The sequence below is a fragment of the Belonocnema kinseyi genome, chromosome 3, assembly GCF_010883055.1.
Source record: "Belonocnema kinseyi isolate 2016_QV_RU_SX_M_011 chromosome 3, B_treatae_v1, whole genome shotgun sequence".
Lineage (NCBI taxonomy): Eukaryota > Metazoa > Arthropoda > Insecta > Hymenoptera > Cynipidae > Belonocnema > Belonocnema kinseyi.
The window spans coordinates 119,648,218-119,674,294 of NC_046659.1; the positions used below are offsets into that span (position 1 = coordinate 119,648,218).

The 26,077-nt window shown below is 30.6% G+C and overlaps 1 protein-coding gene across 1 annotated transcript in view; it reads right to left on the reverse strand.

Moving 5' to 3' along the window:
* Positions 1-21,040: 21,040 nt before the first annotated feature.
* LOC117170001 overlaps positions 21,041-26,077 on the reverse strand; it is a 17,645-nt gene continuing 12,608 nt past the window's right edge. The window contains exons 5-8 of the mRNA XM_033356515.1: positions 25,173-25,249; positions 24,956-25,097; positions 21,423-21,557; positions 21,041-21,162 (exon numbers count right to left, since the gene is read on the reverse strand). Of these exons, the coding sequence (XP_033212406.1) occupies positions 21,056-21,162; positions 21,423-21,557; positions 24,956-25,097; positions 25,173-25,249 (461 nt within the window). The 3' untranslated portion in view covers positions 21,041-21,055. The remainder of the gene's footprint in view (positions 21,163-21,422; positions 21,558-24,955; positions 25,098-25,172; positions 25,250-26,077) is intronic.

A 26,077-nucleotide genomic window follows, 5' to 3' on the forward strand; every position in this document is an offset into this window, starting at 1 on the left:
TTTAATTTTTTTTTTAAACTTCACAATTACTTTATGCATCGACCGTGCAGGTTTTCGGATCAGGACGGCTGTCATTTTTATTTTGATACATAGTTGAAAAGCTCATTGGTTGTAAAATAAAATATTTCAATCAACGTGATGAGATTTTAAATTGTATGTTCTGTTATGATTTATTTTTCGGTCGTATTAAACAATAAATATAATTCAAATATTTATAATTGTTTTAAATTAAATATAATTGTTATTTCTACAGATTTCTTTTTCAAGATTATAAAAGATTTAAACACATGAATACTCAGTTATGTAGATCTATGACACTAGTTAAATATTATTAAAATCAAATAATTAATAATATAATATTATTTTATCATTAGTTTGGGAGCGCTGCTTTAATTAAAGAAAAAATGATTGGTTTTTACTGGTTAAAAAAAAGTTTCCAACTCTTGAAGCTGAAAATAAAGCTTGTCTTAAATAAAGTTTTTAATATTTACTCTTGAAATTATTATTTAAATAAGAAATCATTAAAAGATTTACAGGAATCTTAAAAAAAAGTTTGTATCATTTGAAACCTCCAAATAACCTTAAACAGCTCTTAGGTCCTTGTACAAAGAGAGCTTCGAGATAGTGGCGCCACTATCGACAACATTCAAGTATGTACTTATAAAGCCTAAAAAATGTTCTAAAATATCAAATTACTTTGGAAATTCTTTTAAAAAGTCGAAGTATTTTTTTAAATTGTTCTACTCTTGCTAGCGCTTTTCCAAAATCCTATGAAATAAAAAAATATCCTAAAATGTCCCACATTATTATACTATATTTTTTTCAACTGTCGGATTAGTTCACCGGCCGTACGTTAAGAAAATCAGAAAAGTGGGGGCAATGTATGGGCAGCTTAAATATTTTTAAGATATTGAATAACATGCCCTTCTTCAAACAGGACATATAATTGAAAATATTATGTAATTTTTTCAAAAATACCCCTCAAATGAGAGACTATAATAAAACACGAATTCCCTCCCCAACCATATTAAAAATTTGTCCCTAAGAATATTATAAGTTTATAAATACAAATTTGTTTTTTACAGAACTGGATGCTGTTCAATCAGTGTTAGAGATGGATATGCCAGATAGCAGTGTTTATTATTGTTTTCCCTATTCAGCCAAAGGAGGCGTACCCTCTTTTATGTCAGAAACAGAACATCATGAAGAATATAAAGTTCTTATTCGCTGGAAAGCTAATCAGAAATTAGAAAAGCATGAGAAACTTACATGGCTAAAATCAGCTAATGGTAATAAACCACGAAGTTTAGTCCCACAGGAGATTAAGATATCCACAGGCTTTCGTTCATATTCAGCTAAGTTGTTCCAGCCTTGGTCTGCTGGAGCAGATTATATGAAAGAAATTAATCACATTTATGTAACAATACAAGGAAGTAACAGCATGTATGCTGCACCGTTAAATGAAGAATCCGTAACAATAGATCAAGAAATTTGGAATTTAGCTGAAATAGAAGATCGTAAAGAAGAAGAAAGGAAAAAAGAAAAAGCTAATCGAAAAAGAACGTATTTCGAAAGAACAGGAAACTCCTCTCATAGCAATGTCCTATAATGGACACCTGGGGTCACAGTAACTTCACGGGCTTCTCAATTCTTTTTTCGATTCTCTACGTTTTTTTCAGGTATTTTTTTGGAACAGTTACATTATCACAAAGTTCTTGAGATAATTTTGCACCATTAGGTCTTGTTTTAACATTTTTTATGATTCTTTTCAGTTAAACATATCGAAAAATGTATTTAGAGGTGTAGCATTTGAGAGCATGTTCTACAGCAAACACCTGGCCTAACCAGTCATCGGTTATGAAAATTTATTTTCGTGTTCACCATGTCCAAAGGCAATCACTTTCAAAATTAAGAAAATAAGAAATGAGACAATAAATTGCGTTTGTATATTTAGTTTAAGTAATTTTGGTTGGATGCTCCAAGGCCCGAACACAGACCAGACTATCATCAAATATACGCTTCACATTAGGTTTCTTATTCGTTCAAAACGGTGGGATTTTAAATAACCTGACTTTAAAAATTCTTAATACAACTGCCAAATTTTCGTCAATTTTCAAGTTTTAGGAAAATGTCAATAGATTTTATAAAAAGATGAGAATTTTTAGTAAAATTAGACAAGAGAAGATAAAATACCTATAAGAGATTCAGAAATATCACAGCCTTAACAAAAAATGCTGAGTATTATCACAACTAAGAATGACTTTTTATAATCAAAAATTGTCCTACAGTATCACAATGCAGTTGGAAATTTTTATACAAAAAATGAATCTGATTCTCCGTATGTATAGTTTTTAAAATTAACTGCTAATCAAAAATTGAAATAAATAGAATATGACTCTTCTTGTAGTTAGAATCTTGTGAAAATGAGAAAAATTACATTCTTTAGAATTTAAGTAATTTTAATTAAAATTGAAGGAAATATAGTTTTTTGTATGAGAGATCCTATTTTCGACAGGAAATGTTAGTACACGCAAAATATGCAGATAGGAAAAGTAACCTTTCTATTGTATTTTGTGAACTATACTGTATTTTTGAGGGATCGTACAAAGTTTATATTTTATAAATGCAATTATTCATTTATTTATTATTGTATTCTAATAAAACTAGTGACTTTACAATTTAATTTACACAATCATAATTTTTTCAGTTCACTTTTGTATCCTGGCTTGATATTCTCTTTTGCAGAAGTACATATTATAATACAAAATTTAAGAACCAAAACTTTATCCATGTGTCCAACAATAAAATGTCCTCCAAGCTTAGCTATATCAAATTAAGAAATCATCGGGAAATTCACAAAGTTTAAACTTTTGAAAAAAAACTGAAAACGCGGCCAGTTGATTTATTCAAAATTATTTTGCGTGAACTATTGTGATAAAAGAGGTCTTAAAATTTGACAGAAAATTAAGTTTCTTTTAAATTATTTAACGTTGACAATACTAAAAATTTTCAATGAAATTCTAAGATAATTATCTTAAAGATCCGAAAATTCTTTGATTTTTCAATAAACTCTTGGGAAATGTCTTTGAAAAATTAAGGAACCCATTCTTTCTATAGGAGTCCTTCATGAGCAAGGGAATCTGCATGGAATCTTATATCGATTTTAAAGGCAAGCTTCCATACTCACGTAGAATCGAAAGAAAGACAAATACAAAAAGGCATTGATAAAACATTTTTTTCCTTCATTGTATGACATGCTGAGCAGCTTCTAATTTTAAATTTTTTCTTATTTGTCACTAAGTTTGTCTCACAGATTGAACCGAAAGTGTAACCTAGCAATAGTAATAGTTAATCAAAAGTTTTATTTATTAAGAAAATTAGATAAGCGGTACATTTTTTTATAAGCAACTAAGGGAGCAAGACATTAGAAAAAAAAGATTGAAAAAAGTGTTCATCACAAAAGCATTATCTTAGGTAGTCCTAAATGCCGTTTATTGATACAGATAAAACTAAATGATCAAATGCTATAGCTTACCTTATTCTAACTTTATGTATCTTCTTAACAATTCATTCAAGATACTTTTAAAATTGCTTAACAAATTTAACTTACGAATATATTTTTTATGACTGTCCACTTGTAAATGAATTTTACAAAACTTGGATCAGAAAAACCACAAGGAACCTTAGCTTGATGTTTTTGACTATGTTGCAATCTACGCATAGTCTTAAAAAATGTTTCAAAAAGAATCCAGTAAGCTGAAAAAAGTAGAATTTCAATTTTGTTTCAGATCATTTTTTCACAACCAAATAATAAATTTCATTGATATTCTTCTCTTAGTTAAGAAAAAAAATTGAGAACAAAAGCAATACTTTCATTATTGGTTTGCTCGCTATGATCCAACTATGGTTCGATTATCCTTCAATATACCTTTAAGCTGTTTCTTTGGTCTAAATAAAGCTTTTTACACTCTTATCACATAAGGTATTAAATTTGTGTATAATTTGAACCCTAAATTTTGGTCAAATATCTATGTTTTAAAAAATGTATATAGATGATGGTGGTTTTTTTTCTTTTAAGAAATCTGAATAATTTTGAAATATTGCTACGTCTAAAAATGTTGACAGAATAAAAAAAAATGAAGACTCATGGAAATTTGTAAAATAATTTCTTGTTTTGAAAAATTAATTTTAAGAGAAAGTTGAAAAATATTTCCTCAAATTTAAAATAGGGTAGAGGATTTTAAATCCAAATGATTTAATTTTTGAATTAACTGAATTAATTTTTGAAAAAATTGAAAAAGAATTTTAGGCTTTGGCGACGTTGGGGGGGGGGCCTAAAGAAATGTTAGTTGTTACATTAGAGAGGGGTGGGGTTAAAAAGATCAAAAATAAAGTACGTATTAGAAGATTCAGAAAAAAACCACACCTTTTTAGCATTTATCTGAGAGAAAATAGTTATAGACAGTAATATATTTTTGAAATAACTATGTTTGTTATCTTGCATTATTTATTAATTTACTAAGTAGAAAGTGTTAAAAAATTTAAATTTTTTAGAAAAATACCAAAAATATCTATCACTCATACAAAATAAGATAGTAGAAAGCTATAATTATTTTGGTTAAATTGGATTAATTGTAAGTTCGATCTTAATGAAAAGTTGACAAGTGATTAAAATGATAAAAGCAGCTTTCTAGAATCATTCGAATTGAATGTTATTAAAAATAATAGTAAAGCGTTTAAACAAATAATTTTATTAACTTTGAGTTATTATTTACTTCGCTTTCATTAAAAATTTGACATCAGTGAAAAACTTTTGAAAAACTGCAATATTATAGTCTTAATCGAAGATAATATTACTAAAAATATTAACAAATTGTGGAAGTGAATATTTTTGTTAACAATTATTAAGTGCTAACCGCAACTTTCTAACTCTATCCTAAAATTAAATTGTTAAAAACCATAATAAATGGTTTAAATAATTATTATTGATATTATGTTATGAGTAGAAATTATTATTTCATGTATAATATTAGAAGTAATTTTAATTGGTTTAAAACCGCAAAAAATCAAAGTAGTGTTCGTTTATAAACATTTTATAATGTATCTTTAATTAACAGAACTTGACAAGAAAATAAAGCACGTTGTAATCACCCAAGCGAGATTAGATCTGCTTCTTTACCTTTATTATACTATCACTGCTCCACTGAACTTGATATGTGCTTTTCAGGGTTCCGGTAAGTGAGTTCAAACTTTTTTTAAACCCACTTATTATTTCAACAGCTTATTTATAGATAAAATAAAATTTTGCCTGGTAGGTAAGTGGAGATTCATGAAAAAAATATTGTTTGTAAGGTTGTAAATAAGTAATAGCTCACCATGCAAGAAAGTGTCAAAATTGTAAAAGGCTTTATTTTGTTGCCGGAGATTAGGAATTTTTTTAATCTACAATTTTTATCGAACCTTCAACGCGATTTGAAGAACGTTAAAAAAAATATTAATAATTTATAATATTAAAATTATAATTATAAATTATAAATATATATGGACTGTAAATTGATTTTTCACACCATGGTAATCATGCGCTACCTTTCAACAAAGTTCTGTTATTTATTAAAAAAAAATTTGGGTTGAATGCTTTCCTTATTTTCTATAAAAAATGCACTCATTTAACAAACTTTACAAAAAAATAATTACTTCAAATAAGTATCAGTTTAAATAAGTAAGTCTTAAGCGCCTAAATATGGTTATTTTAATTGTATAGCTTTATTTTTTATGCAAAAGATATTTTTATTGTCTCCCTTAATCAAAATTGGTCAATTTTAACTAATTTCTAGAAAAATTTTACGGATTTGATGAAAAAAATAAGGTCACCAAAGATGACTGAAAAAACACTATCGTTCAGTCGAAATATTTCTTAAGTTAATAGTTAAAAGCAAATAATTTATGGATACGAAAAAATTTTACATTGCAGTGTATAAATAATAACTAATGAAGGTTGTGGAAATAGAAAACGTAAAAAATTAATAAGATTAAGAAAAACATGCTTAGTGGAAAGGCGATAGTTAAACATTTCCAACTCTATTAAAACAATAAGAGAGTCATATTGTTAAATTGTAAACGTCATGTAGAATGTCTCCAATTTAAAAACATTGCTGTCTGACTGTTTGAACAAAATTAAGAGAAATAATAATTTTTAAAAATCTTATACGAAATAAGACAAAAACATTAAATAGAAAAATTGCACACATCAAAAAGATTAACAAATTTTGTACAGACCTTGTTTTGATAGCTGTCATATTTTTCGTTTTAATACCAAAGAGTTCGAATAAATAAAAAAAAACAAACATATTTTTGGCTAAACTATGCCAGATTAAAAAAAAAATAAAAAACAGAAATACTTCAGCCAAAAAAGCTCTGAAAATTAGTCTTAATAATTTTGTTGCAAAGTGTTTATTATCCTAGATTTTTTGAAAAATGATCCCCTGTGGGAACAGCAGCCAGATGAAAGGAATTCAATTGCCTTTTCCTTTTTTGTCAATCAATATGTATTTGCAATATTTTAGTCGAAAAATATGTTGCTTTTTTAAAAATTCAAGTATTTTTTTACATTCTTTAAAAAATTATTTCATTAACTGACAGTTTAGAAATTCTATGGTTTCTTGTAAACATAAATCATTTAAAGTGACAAATGCTATTTTTTTGAAAATGTATATATTTTGTTCAAGCTGTGTATTTTGTGGTGACAAATGCAATTTTTTCTTTTGAAACTAAACTATTAGAGTTCAGAGTCTTAAGACTTCATTGTCAAAATGTTTTTTTCTTTTACTGGAAACTCAGATATTCTATTTATTTTATTTTGACAGAATATTAATCTTTTTGGTTAAAATTTCATTTCTTTAAAAAAAAAACTTGCATATCTCTATTGATACTTCACTTTATTAACTAAAAATGTAAACATTTTCTTTTCTCTTAATTTGTTTCACAATTAATCTTTCTGAACTGGAAGTTCATCAGTTTAATTAAAAATTGAAGTATTGCGTTACAAATGTATTTTATTTCGTAAGAAATATATTTTCCTAAATGAAATGAAATTTCGTTATATCAATTGTTAAAAACTGATGTTTTTTAGTATAAACTCACCTATTTTGTCAAAAATTTGTCTTTTTTTGCTAGAAAATTCATTTTTTGGTTTGAAAATTTAACTTTTTGTATGCATTTTTTTGTCGATTTAACTCGTATGATTTTAATTTAAATTAAGTTTATTTAAACAGATATTTGCTAAATTGTGCTAAAGCTATTTTTTCTAATTAATTTTTAACTAGAAATATAGCTTCTACATTTCTGCTACAAATTTGTACAAAACTTACCTTTCGATTAAAATTTATATTTTGGTTTAAAAAAGTCAACTGAAATCTTTCTTGGATAAAATTTCAACTGCTTTTTTGATACTTTGTTTTTGTAGTTTAAAAAGTCATCTATTTGTGTAGAAGTCGCAAGTGTCTTAGATAAAGATGTAACTGTTTGATTAAGAATTCAACAAGTGCATTGAAAAGTTACCCTTTTTTATTAAAAATTCAACTATTACGTAGAAGATTTATTTATTGTTTAAAACTCATATTTTAGGGTTTGAAAAGTCAAACTGACATTTTTTTGGATTGAAATGTAATTGTCTTAATTTGTCTTTTTTATTAAAACATTCATCTGCTTTAGTAGAATTTTAATACTTCTCAGACAAAAATGCAATTGTTTCATTAAAATGAATCTGTTTTGCTTTAGAATTCGAAAGCTTTGTTTGATTAATCGTTTATAGGCTTTAATATTCTATACTTTATTTGATTATTTTTTTCTTTTATGTTGGAAAATATTTTATTTATCATTATTTTTTATTATAACATATTTTTTTGTTTCTCGTCACATTAAATTTTTCATCAATTGAATTAGAACGCCTAAAAAAGGATCCCGGATTAAAATAAATGTCTAGTTGTGCTGACATTAACATATTACTTTAATTTGGATTTCACCTGGGGCGGATGCTAATCTGAAAAATTGCATCCACACTCAGCGAAATCGCGGTAAAATTTCAGCCACAACCATGTCTCACGACCGTAAGATAGGTGGTTACAGTCTGCAACGAAATCAATACGACGATACGGCGAGAGTTTGGTGCATCCTGAGAACACGGAGCGATCCAAAAACTACCGCCTTCTGCATTTTTCCCGCAAGTGTTTTAGCATATTGTTAACACGCTGGAATGCTTTTCAGACTATTAACGAGTGAAAGCTTGGCTCGACTGTGCAACAGAAACAATGGTCGAGGATATAAAGTTCCACTATATGCGGCACTTCCCATTCTCGACAATTGACTCGATTTCCCTAGGAGCGTTTAGAGGCGTGATATTAATGTAAATGCTGTAAGAGTGACAAAGATGGCAATAAAGCACTCTTAGTTCCGCATTGTGCCATTGGATGTAGGTCGTTCCCACATAAGTTGGACAACTAGATAGTATTTGAGCTAAATGCTCGGTGTGTACATGGTACGCCCTGCAGCTATCATCGGGAATGTCTTGGCTCAAAATGTGGCGACGGTATGTTAAGGTGGAAATGACACCGTCTTGGCATGCCAAAATGAAACCCTCTGCACCAGACTTTAATTCGAGCGATTTAAGGAAAGCAAACGTTAGCTCACATGACATTGACTGATCCTCCACATTTCTTTCTAAGATGCCGTGCATCCTCTTATCGAGGAGCTGTTCACGAAAGTTTTTCTATTGTGCTTTCTTAATCCGGGCTTTCAGGATTGAGTACTTGAGATAGATAAGATTTGATGCATTTTTCTCACCCCTGATACTGAAATTATGTCCAAGTGTCACAGCAGCCTCCTCCGCTGCTTTGTACAGAAACGCTCCTTTACCCACTTCTTCGTGTTTCCAAACCATTTTAAGGAGAGGGTCTCCTCCATTCGCAACTCTATGTGCTGTACCCAGAATAATCCTGTTGTGAAGACATTCAAGACTCAATATTCCGCGACCAACTTGACGGCGTGCAATTTATAGTCGTGGAACAGAAGACTTAAGATGCATGCCTTTGTTCATGTGAATAACCTTTCTTTTCCCGATATCAAGGGATCTGAGCTTATTCTTCGTCCATGGAACTACTCCAAATTAATAGAGTACTACCAGGACGGCAAGCATGTTCGTTGCAGATACTTTGTTCCTCGTCGACAGTTCGGAAGACTAAATTTGCGGGATGAGACGTTTGTATCTCCATCGGAGAGTACCCTTTATGGATGTAACATCCTGAATGCGGATCTGTGACACACCCAGGTATGTATAAGTCCCTCCGGCGCAAAGGTGTCGTATATCGTTTCTATCAACGACCTCAGGATCTTCAGGGATGCCACTAAGTTTTCCTCGCTTCAAGTAAACCTTGGCGCATTTGTCTAACCCAAATTCCATTCCAATTTCCTTAGTATATCGTTCGGCAATCCCCAGAGATAGATGCAGTTGCTCTTCATTTTTAGCATAGATCTTAAGATCGTCCATCTGAAATACATGATTGACCTTGTAGTTTCGATCTGCAGGCTTGCCGCACAAGTACCCGTCGGAATGGCGAAGTGCTAGAGATAGTGGCAATAATGTAAGGCAAAAGAGGAATAAGCTAATGGCGTCGCCCTGAAAGACACCTCTCTGAAAGGTGACCTTGTTAGTTGTCACACGATTTTTTCCAAATAAGATAGTAAATCTGGTTTTTCAAAGTAGCATCAATCTCTCTATGCACCTAACGATTTGGGGATGAACATTTAAGCTTTCCAAAAGACAGATGATAAGTCTATGGGAGGTAGAATCGAAAGCTTTCCGATAATCAATCCAGGCCATTGACAGGTCACGCTGGTAGAATACTGAATCTTTGCAGATACATCTATCGATGAGCAGGTTCTCCCGATATCCCGCTACGCCTTCCTTTGAGCCTCTTTGGTCCAGGTACGGAATAGTTCTTCATTCTTCTCAATAATTTTTACCTCCTCGGTAGTGATGGGTGGGCATTCTTGATCAAGTGTTATGAGGGCATCACACAACTCCTTGAAGCTATTTATATTTTCTGAGTATTGGTCCAATCTATGATGCAATCGTAGACTTTTCTTCAAAATGCTGCGACCTCCTCTGGTTTGGGCGGGTGTTCGACAGTAACTGGCGGTTCTTGGAAGATCGAGATGGGTCAGAGAGAAACTGTTGATTTTCTCTGACCCACCTCTCCCTCCACTCTCGACTTCTCTTAGCATCAGGTAGAATCCGTGTTCTCTCAACAATATGCTGCCTGATGGTCAGTAGCTTTGACTTGTTAAGTGTGTAATGACGGGTTCGGAGTTTACGCGCGAACTTTCGAACTTTGGCGGTAGAATTCCTATCAGATGTGATGTAGTCAATTATACACTGAATGCGGGACGCGTACTGTCTTGTCCAGCCTATCTTTATGGCAAGTTGATGCATTCGCCTTTTGGTGTTATGATCAGCCGTTGGTTTTGTTTTACGGTTCGCATCGGCCAAAGCTCTCGCTGCATCATACACACAATAATTGATAGCCCAAAGTTCGGATTCTTCGGCAAAATGACAACTAAGCTCATCATCAATTTCAACCAGATCTTTAGGCTTGAGAGAAACCTTGGTGTTGATGTTTCTCCGGGTCATAAAGCATCGCTCTTCCTCTATTGCATGCCTGCCCGCGGTTCATCTTAGTGTCGCCGCTCTATCTCTATTGCCGGCTTGTTGTAGATGTGGTAGAGTAGGCGTTCCGCTTACATAGCCCCTTTTTCGGAGTAGTTCGGCATGGTTTCGCAGACGTTGCTGCGAAAAGTGCGATATCTCCGGGTGTTTCTCATACCACAGAGAATGCAGCCGTGCCATGTAACCCTGTTCAGGGGCCACACTCGCATCGTAGCACTCTAGCAAGTCTTGATTCAGTTGCTCCGTCCACCCAAAGGTCACTAGATCCCGCCGATCCATCGCATTGAATCCATTTTCATTGGCTCCCCCAGCTCTAGACTGGTCGGCATTGTTGGCCGACCCATTGTCGGGAGCCCTGCGCGTTCTGTTGTTTTAAACTGCACTTACTACAACTATGTTTGGTGTTGTCATTGTTGTTCCCACAAAAAGCTAGGGAAAGGGGGTCGTCCATCCTTGTAGAGCCCCGCATGCAAGGATAAGGCTGCGTACTCTGAGAGGTCGCCTGGTATTCCAGAGTCACCGTTCTGGACACTTCATTCAGGTGCCTTTCAGCTTTCCGCACGGGTTTCACATCTCCGCTTGGGGGTTAATTTTTTCGGGACCACCCCTGGACAATTGTCTGCGACTGCCTATTTATTTTTGTAAACATATTCAGCAGAAACCCTTGGTAAAGGGACCCTCTATCCACAACCCGAGGACGCGTTCGGTGGCTTTGTCATATTCCCTTCAGTTTGATTCTAGAGGAATCAAAACCGAACTTTTTAAACTAAAGTACCTTTTTAGTCGAAGAAATCATTCCTTTTAAAATGGAAAATATTTATTTCAATTGACAAAATACAACTGAAGAATTTATTTCTTTAGATTATCATCAAATATTTTTGCATAAATAAAAACCACCTTATTATCTTAAAATTCCTTTCGAAATATAAAGACCCATAAAGATCTCGTAAAATCCTTATAAATTTATAAAAATTGACTAAACTTTCTGAAAGTCTTTAAAAATCTTTTAAATTTAGCGAAAAATTTTGAAATATTACAAGATCTCTTAAATTCAAAGGTATTCCTGAAAAATTCATTGAAACTCTTTTAATACGTTGGCATCTGTTTAAAACGCCGGTACTTTTAAATTGTTTATCAGTCACTAAAATTTCATGAAATTGCTAAAAGTGCTTTTTAATTTTTAAAAAGCCTTTCAAATTTCGACAACTCTTTAGAAATCCTCTAAAATTATTTAAAGCCTTTTCGTTCTATTAAAATTTGTAAAAACCCCTGAAAATCTTATCAAATTTTTCGAATTTTCAAAAAACTCCATTAATATCTTTAAAATCATTTTCAAATAAACTGATATCTTTTCATCTCTTAAATTTAAAGTCTGCCATTCCTTTAAAATTATTAAAAATTATCGTAAAAACTCTAGGGATCATTCGCGACGACTCTACAATTTTTGTAATTGGCAGAAATCATTTTTCATTTCTTAAAATCCCTAAAAGCGACTCAAAATCCGTCAAAATTCTTCAGTATCTTTTGAAATTACGTAGAATGTAATTAAACATTATAGAGTTTTTTAAAATCGTAAAAAACGCCATGAAAATTTATATTCGCCTTAAAATTGTACCAGGTAATATCTTAAAACTCTTGACATATTATTTAATCATTTGAAGATTGTGAGGACCCTTGTAATCCTTTGGAATCGATTGCAATGCAAAAAATTAAGGAATTTTTATATTTGAAGATTTTCAGAAAAACTGCAGCCAATTTATCATTTCCAGAGACTTTTTTAATATATTTATCAGAAGATTTGTGAAATTAGAAATATCAGGCATTGAGAAACCATAAGCTTTCTTTAAAAAAGATAAATTCCCTTTTCTTTGTTCGCCTTTTTATACTGTAACTGAAAAATGTATCAAAATCGATTTTTATCTCTGTTTTTACACATTATGCGATCAGTTTATTCTATTTCCGTGTTATTGTGACTAGTAAGAAATATATGAAGATTTTCGTCAGTACTCTGATCCTCACGTTAATGAGTTTCCATCAGTATAGTGGTAAGAGTAATGTAAAATAATATTTATTATTTATAGCAAATAGTCCATATTTTTTAGACGCATTTGCTTGAGAGTAATTCGTTTGAATTCTACATTTCTAAATTTTTAAAATATCCTAGTGCTTGACTTAATAATTTCGCTAGTTATTGGAAGCTTTCTAATTCAAATGAGTTTTATTCTAAAAACTGCAAACTTAGATATGGTCTCAAACTAAAATATTCAAAATTATAGCAAGTAATAATCATGAACTTCAAAAATTAGATCAATTAAAATATAAAACCTAAAAAATTATAAAATTTTCGAACAAATTAAAACTAAAATAATCGTTTCGTTCAAAATGAAATCCATGACCAATTGAAAAATAATTTTTAAAAAGTTTTTATCTTAAAACTGAAATTGAAATATGTGAGGTTTAAAAGTCTGCTCAAATATGCACAGTTTAAAAACGAGTGTCATGAAAAGATTTGATAAAAACTGATATTTTCTAACTGTCTTCTTACATTTCTACTTTTTTTATTTACTGATCCGTAGAAGATATCAAATGTCTAATAGACACTTGTTTTCGACGAAGTGTCATCTTAATAACTACTTTTCCCTGCATTCCCTCTTAATGCTTTCTTACACCATCTCTACTTTCCCTGTCCCTACGATCCTTTTTATAACTTCTCCTTCCCACCTATATTTGTCTTCCTCTCTCCTACTAGCACTGCCATTTATACTCCCAATCCCTACCTATACATCCCCTCCCTATTTCCCAAATTATATTTCCGCTACTACATCTTCACTAACCTGGCATACATTGCCACTCCACTTACATTTTCCCATCCTCTGCTTGTGTTCTTTTGGTCTACTAAAACTGGCCTCCTCTACTCAAAATCCCAACCTATATATTGCCACGCCATTTCCTGTCCCTACGATCCTTTTTATAACTTCTCCTTCCCACCTATATTTGCCTTCCTCTCTCCTACTAGCACTGCCCTTTATACTCCAAATCCCCACCTATACATCCCCTCCCTATTTCCCAAATTACATTTTCACTACTACATCTTCACCAACCTGTCATACGTTGCCACTCGACTTACATTTTCCCATCCTTTCCCAACTCACATAGCTCTACTACATCTTCCCCTAATTCCCTACACATCCCCACGGCATTTACACTTTCCCACCATTTATTCATGTTCTTGTGCCATACTACCACTGGTCTCCTCTAATTCAAATCACCACCTATACATCCCCATTCTATCTACCAACTCCCAAAACTCTACTACATCTTCCCCTATCCTTCTACACGATCACACCACCATTATCGTTTTCCATCCTTATACACATTTTCAAATTTTTGAAACCTAAAATTATTCTTTCACAATAAAACCCGGAGCATTAAAAATTTGCTGAAAAATCTTAACAAAATTTTATTTCCTTACATTCTTTAAAATCATTATAAGCCTTCTAATTTTTTTTTCTAATCTTAAAAATCACTTTTTGCCTATAATTTGATTAATGTGCAGAATTCCTTAAAATGAGAACAAGAATCCAACGACCAAATTTGAACAATTGCCATAAACTGGTTCTATTAAAATTTGGAAAAAGATTATTTTCTTAAAAAGAAAAGAAAAAAATTACCGAGTACGCAGGGATGTTCTGCTTTCTATTTCATTTTAATCTGATTTAAATTTCTTTAATTATAATTTAAATTCTCTTATCTGTTTGTAAATATTCAGAAGTTCAAGAATCAGAATGCAGTATAAAAGACTTGAGAACAGAATTATTTTTCAATAGTAAGTAATCATTTGCAATTTTAATTTTCTGTTCTAGCAATAAGGCTTAGAAAAATTTAGAAATACATTTTATGATGAAGTAAAGTAATTTATTTTGAAATACTTATAGACAAAATTGATGTCGCAGGAAATTTATTAATCTTTATAAATAGATAAAATATAGATAAGAAAAATAGAAAATAAAATCTGCTAAACACAAAATGCAACACATTTTAGACTTATACATGGCTCTTGAATGCACAACAGAAGAAATTTAAAAGTCATCCCTATGTACGAAAAACCAAACCATTAGTAGAAATTTAAACCTGGAAAAAACCAAATAGAAAGTATTGTTGGGCCCTTCTTGGGCTCTTCAATGCTTGCAATTTTTTTAAAGGCCACCCCTACATCTGCAAAATGAAACACCTGTCTATAAACACGAATTTTAATTTTTGTGTAGTCCAAAAATGCTGACAGTGTACAGAGGGGTTGGTTTTTGGCGTTAAGGGTTAGAGCACAAAAATTGGGTATGGTATTTTTAAGAGCACAAAAATCAGTAATCGTTTTACACTTAAATATTCTAAAAATGATTATTTTTTGATAAAGTTCTATCTTCGTGGTAATCAGGGGTAATCCTGATTCAGTAACCCTGTAAAATTCGAAAAAAGATTATTTTTTGAGAACGCTTTTTCTGTCTGATAACAAGGGATTGTCTTTGAACGTAATGAGGTGGAGCGTAAAAATCAGTGCTAGTATTTTTGAAGTGCCAAAAATTCAGACTCTAGTTACACTGTAAAATTATGAAAAAGATTCTTGTTTGAAAAAGTTACCTTTGCCTGTTAATAATGGGCTGCTTAAAGAAATTGAGGATAAGAGCTAACAAATTGTTGATGGTATTTTTGTAAAGGTTGTTCAAAAACAACCCCTGGTTATCAGGCAAATATATGTTTTTCAAAAAATTCTCTTTTTTAGAATTTATCAGCGTAACTAAAGACTTTGAATTTTCGACTTCAAAAATATTAGCACCGATTTTTGGGCTCTAACCCTTCACGTTCAAAACCATCCCCTGGTAACCAGGCAGAGGAAACTTAGAAAAAAATTTATCTTAGAATTTGAGATTGCAAATGGAGTTTCTGATTGTTGGGCTTTACAAAAATATCACCAATTATTGGGCTTTAACCGTTCATGTTAAAGTATAGCCCGTTGTAAATGAGTTAATGTCTGGGATTCAACCCTTAACTCAAAAAACCAAACCTTCTTTACACTGTTACTATTTTTTTGTACCTAAACGTAATTTAAAAAATTGTTGTGTGGAGCATTCAAAAATTCGAAATAAGCCCAAGATCTGGTGGATTTTGGGTTTTGTAGATTTTACTTTTACAAGGGGGTGATTTTTTGAAAATTATTTAGCTTTTGGAATTTTTTTCTTGCATTTGGGAGCCTAAAGTAAGTCCAAAATTCACGCGTGCTTTTTATTTCCAAATTGGAGTTTTTACATAATTACAAAATTCTGACATGCTTGATTTTTTTATTTCAATTTTTATATTAAGGATGAGCCGGCCTAGTTTCAAGTCAGAACATCCACTGAAAATTGAATTCTTATAAAAAGAGATGAAGCCCAAAAATTAGCACTACAGCTTTAAAATCCCAAAAAAGCCCACAAGAGGCCAAAATTCCAATCCAAACAAATTTTTAATTTTCCTGTGGAGAGGTGCTAGCCTTCTTTAATGGCAAGACTTCATAGGCTTTTTGATTTTTTTTAAACGCGTTTTTTTTCAAATATTTTCTCGAATAGTTAAATTCTTACCTATAGTATTTGGAGATATTCTTTTCTGTTGCGTCTTGTTTTAATATTTCTCATGATTCGTATGAGCTAAAAATATCTATAGATTACCCAGTGGGCACAAAATTAGGCGACGTCTTCACGACATCGTTATGACATCTTTACGACAACTTTGCGATATCCTATGTCCATTTCGTTAAGGTGCCTTCACGATATCATAAACATGTCGTATGATCTGACGATGTCTTTACGATAACGTAAAGAAACCGAAACGACACGGACATAGGATGTCGTAAAAATGTCGTAAAGATGTCGTAACGATGTCGTAAAGACGTCGCCAAATTTTGCGCCCACTGGGTAGTTAGGGCTGATGCGATTAAAGAGTCCTCTTTAATAATCGTTTCACATTCAACTTGCATATTGACGATATTGCTGCTGCTACTGATAAAATATTAGGTTTTCTTCTGCTTGCATGCAAACATTTCAAAACAACAGCACCAGCAATATAACTATTTAAACTGATTGTCGGAGCCAAACTTGAATTTCCATCTGTCGTATGGGCACCTATTATTAAAAAATATTAAAAACTGATCGCAAGTTATCACAATCGTTTTTTGCAATATCTGCCATTTAAGGAAGATAAGCTATATCCATGTCGCGGTGTAAATTATTTGTCTCTTCGAAATTTCTTCGAGGAACGGTCGTTGAAAGATCGGCGAACTTTCTGGAATATATAATTTTTATTTGAAATTGCTAGAGGTATGTATGATTCTCCAATGTTGCTATAAATGCTATTCTTCTATGTTTCGAATTATTCAACTAGACAATACAAACAACACGGCTGTAATTGGTCTCATTGATTGTTGGGCTTATGTATTTTTTTTAATTAATAAAAATAAATATAGATGTACTTGGAGATGTTTCTTTTAATGATACCCTTGAAATAGCCGATTAACGTTTTTATCACACCATAAAACTTGTATTGTTTAAAAAATATTAAATTTCAACCAATCAAATTTTATATTTGCGACTATTTTAAATTTTGGTACATATTCCAGGAGTTTGGGTTTCAGAAGATTTTTTTTAGGGTTATTGTACCCGAGTTGCTTTTCAAAGCGGAGACGATTGGACATCCGTCCTTATAAGTCTCTTATAAAAAAAAATAATTCCCGCAAGTTTTTAAAACATATATTTTTGCCTAGCACTCAAAATCATTGAAAGTTATTTTTTTTATTCAACCTTTTTTATTTCTGTAGTGACATATATTAAAATGAAGGGCCTTCTTCACGAAATAAAATTTATCCTGCTAAAAATTTGTATTATTAATATTCATTACATTTTATAAATTTAAAGGAATTTAATAGTTTAATAGAATTTTGTGAATTCTAGAGTATGTAAGAGTATTCCCAGGAATTTGTTTAAAGAATTAAAAAACTTAAAGAACTTTCCAATAATTTCAATACTTTTAAAGAATTTATGCAAATTTTATATGTTTCAAAGAATTTCTGGGTGTTTCGGACTAATTCGACAACATAAAAAGTAAGCACTTTCCCTTAAACTACTTGTTAGATCTCTGAAAAATTTGTTTTGAATAGATTGAGGCAGCAAAATGTAAATTCTTGAAAAAATTTGTAATAGTCTGCATACAATTCTGGCATGTTTATTATTCTTACCACTATCGAATGATTTTTTTTAATTTTAATTTTTTTACATTTTTTCAACACGTTTAACAACATTTATATCTTCTTAAGGTTATGTGATCTAATTAGTTTAAAATAACATCAATAGTATCGTTTCACCATGCTTTTAATTATCCAATAATATTTCATTCTTGAAATTTAACTTTTTCTGTAAAACAATTTTAATTCTACAAATCCTTTTGAATCTATTAGTTAATACGAATAAATTCTCTGTAAGCAAATGAAATAAATATCAAATTGCGCTTGAAAAAACGTTGGAAATATTTCTTAATCTTTGACATCCTCTAAAATCTCTTTTTATAATGTACCCTCATTAATTACTGATAGAAATAATGGGCAAAAGAAAGATACTATAATTGTTTTTTAAACGTTTTGATCACTTTTTGGACCCCTATCAGTAAAAAGAGCATTTATTAAATTTTTGACAAATACAAAGAGTATAAAAATATTTATAAACAAAATGAATAATAATAATAGATAATTATATAATTTTAGTGAAAGAAACGTTATATTATAAAAAGGACCAGCATTTTAATTCTACACTGTTACCAAATTTTTATTGGAAACCTTCATTACATGCATTGCAAGTTTATTTCCAAAACGTAAGCTAACGCTATACAATACATAATGTTGCAGTTTCCAAATGCTGGCATTGGCTGGTCCTTACATGTTCCAGGCAAAACTTCGTGGTATTCCAGAAATTCACAGAGTTCATATAGCGACCGGATTTCATGAATTTCATGGAATTCATGAAAGTAACAGAATTCATGAAGTTCACGGAATTCATGGAATTCACAGAATTTACGAAATTCACAGAACTCATCGAATTCAAAGTATTCATGGAATTCACATAATTAATGGGATTCATATAATTTATGGAATTCACAGAGTTCCTGGAATTCATGAAATTCACAAAAATTTTGGAATTCACGAACTATATGGAATTGACAGACTTTGTGGAATCTGTGGAATTGACGAATTCGTGGAATTCACGAGATTCACAGAATTCATAGAATTCACGGATTTCACAGGATTTAAGGAATGCAAAGAGTTTAAAAGAACGGAATTCAGGAAATTCATGGAACTCACGAAATTCATGGACTTCACAGCATTCTTGGAATTTATGTAATTCATGGAACTTATGGAATTCATGGAATTTATGTAAATAATAGTATCAATAAAATTCACACGATTCAAAAAATTCATAGAATTCATGGATTTCACAGGATTTACGGAATGCAATAGATTAAAGAAAAATCAAGAAATTCCTGCAATTCATGGAATTAACTCAGTTCATTCAATTCACAAAATTAATTAAATTTGGGATTTTAAGAAGTTCAAGGAACCCACAGAATTCATGACATTCACGGGATTCGCGGAATTCATATTCCTAACTAAAATCAGAGAGCAAGAGAAGCGTCGAAAGTGGCACACATTTTTTTAAAATAGCAATAAGAATAGTGACATAGTGGTAACAGAAAAAAGAATGCAAAGCCTGCAATAAATAATCTGTGTAGCATATTTATATTAAAAATGTTTATGATATCTTTAATCACAAGTTCTGATAATGCTACTTCCAAAACTTTAAAATACTAGAATTATTCTGGCATTATTCCAAGAGAATATTAGTTAAATTATTTTTCAAAAATTGCAACAGTTATGTTTGTTAACAATAATTATTACCGCACTCTAATTGAAAACTGAACATAAAGTGAAATAGTTTAAAAAAGAAACAGCAAATTGCTCATATATTCTAATACAGGATCACGTTACAACATAATTTATTTTTTACTTTTTATGCCAGATTTTTGTTCGTTTAAGAACATTTTATAATATATTTTTAATCAACAGAACTTGAAAAAATAAAGAGACAAATTCGAGAGCGAAGCACGAGATACGTGATCAGAATGTGTACCTTAAAGCCGAAGAGCTTTAACAAAAGAGAATTCACTATCACCAAATTACTGTTGCCGATGCGCTCTTAGTTTATGAAAAATGTGTGCACAAGTGTGGGAATATACATAAAATGAGCGCGAAGCGCGAGAACCAACAGTCGCGCGCGCTAGGTGCGCTCAAACTTGCGAGCGTAGTGAGTTGTGCGCGCACAGGGCAACGAGAATATGCCCGCTGGGCGGTTGCATTTTGTAAATTAAAATTTTATTTTTCTCAAAGTAAACGATTTTAAAATTGATTTTCTGAGCTAACTCTTATTAAATGTCGTAAACGTGTCTTGAGGTCGATTTGTAAGAAGAAAAATCCGTTGATTGTTTGAAATTGAAACTATCAAAAAGTTCAGAAATTTTTATATTTTTGCTATCTACTTTGCTTTATTTATTGAGTTTTTATTGATACGCAGACAATCAGTAAATTTTTCTGATAAAGGTTCATTCTATTAATATATTTAATTTTTATAAACATATTAATGGAGTCTACCGGCATTTGCTGTATTTTCGGTTTTTGGAGGTATTAATTATCCATATCTCAACATTCAATTATGTAGAATAAATAACTAATAAAAATGCTCAAATGAACGACAATTACGACTGCTATAAACAAATTAAATTATGTAATATTTTTGAAACTAGAAAATTTGTCTTTTAAATGAAATTTTTTCATTTCTAGAATTATATTGCCATACCTAATATTCCCATAAAATGATTTATAGTAATATTAAATAATATTTATATTAATTATTTCAAAAATTCTTACTTCCGCACTCAATTAGGGCTTTGAAAAAGGACTTTTCACTTACTGGCCTTTATGTTAATTAAAGCGGGAAAAATAAAATAAAGATAAATATTTCACAAGATTTATTTTTTTCAGAAAATAGTTTTGATAAATAAGGTTATAAATTATGAAACATAATAATATTAATTAAGATAATTTTATTATAATAAAAGAACAAATCAAGATGTAAGCAAGTTAATTAATAAAATTATTAATTGATCAATACTTTTTTCAATAATTGAAGCAGAAAATATATACCTGATGTAAAACTTGAACAATTTTTCCATCGTAGAAGCAAAAGTGTGTGCAACTGTCGGTGGCTAATACAAGTACCCGTAAAAATGATTTCTATAACATTGTCCGTGCGGTTCACCTAGGCGTACCAGTACATCATATGCTTTAGGTTCTACTTTTGTTCCACCTGATCCTAGAAGAAACCGTATAGTAATTAATTTATTAAACGTTGGGAAAAATCATTAATTTATAAATATCAAGGTGCGCTAAGTTGCATGTCAACTGGCAACTTGGAGAGAATACTATTTAATAAGGCACCCTACCGGTCGATTCAAAGCCTTTTTTTCAGGGGTTGAGAAAATAAAATTATTGAAACGTAACATAGCGAAAAAAACTACTTTATAAAAGATTCCCTCATATTTATTTTAGATTGTGTTTTACTTTTCTAGTCACCTTCTACACCATTAGTTTCCACTTTAATCCAAATTATTGGACCATCCCATTTGCGCACACATCTTGCATATCGGATTGACTCACGATATATTTCATCATTATTCAGAACCCTCATCTGCCGAGCTGCTAAACATTCTGCGGAAAAAACATAGTTACTAATGATATTAAAGATGAATAAGTTTATTTACCTAAAACTCTTAAATAGGACGAATTTATAAATTTACTAATATTTAAACATATGAAGGGTCAGTAAAATGATTTTTTTCCGATTAAAATGACCCACAAAAGTGATTTTTGTCATGTAAAACCACAAGACCCTTAAGATACCCCCCCCCCTCCTCATAAGCCCACCAATTTGAGATTTACTGACGCCGAGGTATTGTGAAAATGGTCGCAAAATTCAAAACATCTACTTTTTGCACAACCGCTGAAGACAAGCGAAAAGGTGTGCAATAAAAGTTGTGAGGAATAAAATTTTTCATAAAAACTGTCTGATGAAAAATTTCGATTAAATTAATATTTAAGGCCATGTGAAGAGTGGGTCACGTGACCAGATTCCTACCTTACCACCACCTTTCTTATTTTCCAACTTATTTTCACACGAAGCGCCACATCGAGTTGAAAATTTCGGATAATAAATAAAAAGCACTAAGAAAGGTGGGTCTGGTCCTAAACTTTAATGATTATGAAAAAAAGCAAAAAAATTATTTACAACAAAAAACATTTTTCATAATTATACGAATTTAGGACCAGGCCCACCATTTTTGGTGCTTCTTATTTAGTTTCCAAAATTTTCAACTCGATGTGACGTTTTATGTGAATATAAGTTGGGAAATAAAAAAAGTGACGGTAGGGTGAGAATGTGGTCACGTGACCCACTCACCACATGGCCTTAAGCTCGATTCGACCACTCAACACACTCCCTTGTATGGTATCTTTAATTCTTTAGTGACCGCATCTATAACCAATCCGTTTAAAAGGTGGTTTACAGCTTCCAAGGGCCTTTGAGAGCATTTTTTAAAAATATTTCTGAAGGAAAAAAATGTTCTTATAAGATTCACGGCAAAATTTTAAATGATGGTTTCGTAAGGAATTCTAAAAGAGAATTTTTAAAAATATTTAACAAAATGTATCATTTTTTCCTAAAATTTGTTAAACACGTGTGAAACGTTTTAAACCAAAATCTTGCAATTTCGACATATTACGTAATTTGAGAACAAATTTGATAATTTTAACAGATATTCAGAAGTTTTTGAACGATCCAAAACTAACTAAAACTTGCGAAGGTTTTTAAAGAAAATTTTTAATACTTCATGAAAAAAAGAAAGGTTTTTTTAACCCATTAAAGACCAAAGCTATCAATTTTATAACATTTGTTTGACCACGAAATGTATGGGTATAAAAAACAATAAATAGATCAAAAGTACTGTTCCTTATCTTTTGAGTGAGCTAAATTTGAATCCGTCGTCAAATTCGAATGTTTTGACTTCAAAATTAATATGGCGGTTTTTGCATACAAAAATAGTGAAAAATGTTTGATTATTGATTTTTATCATTTTTTTTTGACATAAAACGCGTTAATATCTTAAAATTGCGTCAACCATAGGTACAAAAAATTCCCAAACATAAACAGAAAATTATTAGTTATATATTTTTTTCTTCAAAAATGGCGGACAAAATGCAAAAATGTCCAAAAAACTGTTTTTTCCATCATCATTGTTTTTCTTAAAAACTTCAAAGTTTTAAAAAAAATTCCATAGATTAAAATTTTCTTAAAATTAACCATAGAACACTATGAAATTTTTTCATATAAAAATGTTCTGTTTATGTTTAAGTATTTTTTGCACCAATAGTTGAAGAAATTTTAAGATATTTCAGCGTTTTATGTCTGAAACAAAATTATAAAAATAAAACTTTCTCACTATTTTTGTATACAAAAACCGCCATATTTAATTTTTAAGTCAAAATATTCGAATTTTGTCCACGAATTCGAATGAAGCTCACCCAAAAACATAAGGAACAGTACTTTTGATCTATTTATTGTTTTGCTATACCCATACATTTTTCGGTCAAACTCATGCTATAAAATAGATAGCTTTGGTCGTTAATGGATTAAATATCTAGGGAAAACTAAAACAATTTTCTATTTCGAAAATTAATTTTAATAGATTATATTACAAAATATCTCAAAAATTGTCATAGTAGAGAATTTGAAATTTATTAAGACAATGTTTTTAATTTAGCTTATTTAAACAAAAATATCCGAAAGAATTGGAATAAGTTTTGAATATTAGAAGGTTTAGAAGGTCTAAAAAAGGAAAAAAAAACTATTAAAACAAAATCTTTTAAATATATTTGCGAGTTCCAAACAATTTCATAAAATTTCGGAAAAAAAGTTTAGAAGATTTAAAAAAAAAATGTTTTGGATTGAAAATAATTTTAAACTTTGAATTATCCTTAGAAATAAAGATTTTCAAAACAAAGTTAAGAAAATTTGAAAGAATTTAAATTGTGAATAAAATTATTAAATTTTTTATTGTAAATTTACCTTTTTAGTTTTTAATTTAATAATATGTTTAAAAGCTCATATTTTTAAGTTTCGAATTAGTTTAAAATTTGAGAATTCAGTGAAGTACTTTGTTTAAATCGAAGATTTGTTACAAATCCACTTTTTTGGTGGAAAATTCATCGCTTTGGTTGATACTTTAAATATTTGGTTAAAGACTCGTTTCCTTTTTAGATAAGATTTGATTTTTTAACTGAAAATTTAATTTAACAAATTGAATATTCATTATTTCAGTTAACAAAGAATCTCTTTGCAATTTAACTATTTTTATAAAAGTGCGTTTCCTTTTTCAGCCTTAGATTTTTTTAACTGAAAATTTAACTATTCTTTTTTGGTTGAAAATTAATCTTTGAGTTTAAAATGTAAACATTTTGTTGACAGTTAATTTATTTTTAAAAAACTAATCTTTTTGATAAAAGATAAACTTTGTAATGAAAAGATACTCTTTTGGGTTTATTTTATATTGAAAATTAATTTTTTAACCGGTTTTAAATACTTTTTTTTTTTAATTAATCTCTTTCGTTAAAATTTAAACTATTTTGCTCATTATTTTTTTTGTTAGTGAAATAATTGTATTTTCAAAAAGGGAACTTCCCTTAAAATTTAATTTTTAAATTAATGAATTAAAATATTTTAAAAGTAATTAACATAATTTAATTTTTTTTTAAAACCGACAAATTCTAAATTCAAAAACGATGCAATGCTAAAGAATGAACGTATAAATTTTTCATTTCTACTTTGAATTTCAGCAATTTTGCATTAATAAAAATACAATTTCCACTAAGAATTTGTAAAAAGTTGCTTAATATTAACATGTGCTAGAAAAACTTTACTTCGGATAAATACTAATTAATTAAATTCCCCTGAAGGCGAATTCAGATGATGTTTAAAGAAAGGGGATGTGGATACTTAAAATCATATTTTCCCCTCCACATAAAAATTTAAGTATAAAAATTGGATTATGAACCTCCAGTGAGTATTTTTATACGCATCCAGTAAGCTCTTTCCACGTCTGTTCCCACCTGTGACATTTGTTTTGGAAGAAACCATTTACCAAGGAATTTTCCAGTAATACCTTCGACGGTTGACCATCCATCTTTGTAGTGAACCTATAATTTAAAAAACAGAAAGATTTTTTATAAGCTGACTTTAAAATCATATCCAATAAATATAATATTGCTCACTATGTTAGGTTCCTGGTTATAGTTAACAACGGAAAAATTAAGATCCATATCTTCAGGTGACTTTCCTTTATTTTGTGCTGTAAATAAAAAAGCGACCTTTAAATCTGCACATAAAAATTTGCCACGCAGTATTTTGGATGCCAAGTATTACGGTAAAATTTTTTATTTGGATCGGAAAAAGTTCATGTTCTAAAGAATCTGCATTATGTTCATTACACAACAACGAGGAGATTAAAAAAAGACAGAAGAAAATCGGTTAATCAGTTCAATTTCTGTTGAGAATTTTTTTAAATTTTGCATTCACTTTACGATTACACTCATTATTGACCATATTCACCGATCTCCCTAATCTTTTTTTTCATACTTTTATAAATTATGTCAGGAAATTTATGCAGGTAATTACGAGGGGTGTTCAAAAAGTAAGTTTCCCTAGTCTGCCGTTCTGCCCCAGCGCCATCTAGCGATCTGGGACCGAAAATAGTTTTAGCTTTGGATATACCGATAAGAGCGGAACCGGTCTTAGCTGACGAACAAATTTTTTTCATCAGTACCGGCTCGGCAATCATGGAGCTACCACAAATGCATGAGTGTGGAAATAATGCGTCGGTGGCGTACATATTTTTTCGAGGCACGCGAAGAAGTTCATGATGAGCAGCGTGCAGGTAGGCCAAAAACCGCTATTACAGATGACGCAGTCGCAGCAGTCGAAAAAATCATTTTGGCGGATAGGCGCTTTATAATTGACAGAATTTAGGACTCAATGCCTCCTGAAATCGATATTTGTCAGTATGAATTTCGTTGCCATTAAGGGCATGTGACACAGCTAAATACCTATATTACCGACCTCACTTTTTCGATTCACTGAATGTTTTTTTGAACCTAAGAACTTTTTTTGTAAATAAGAT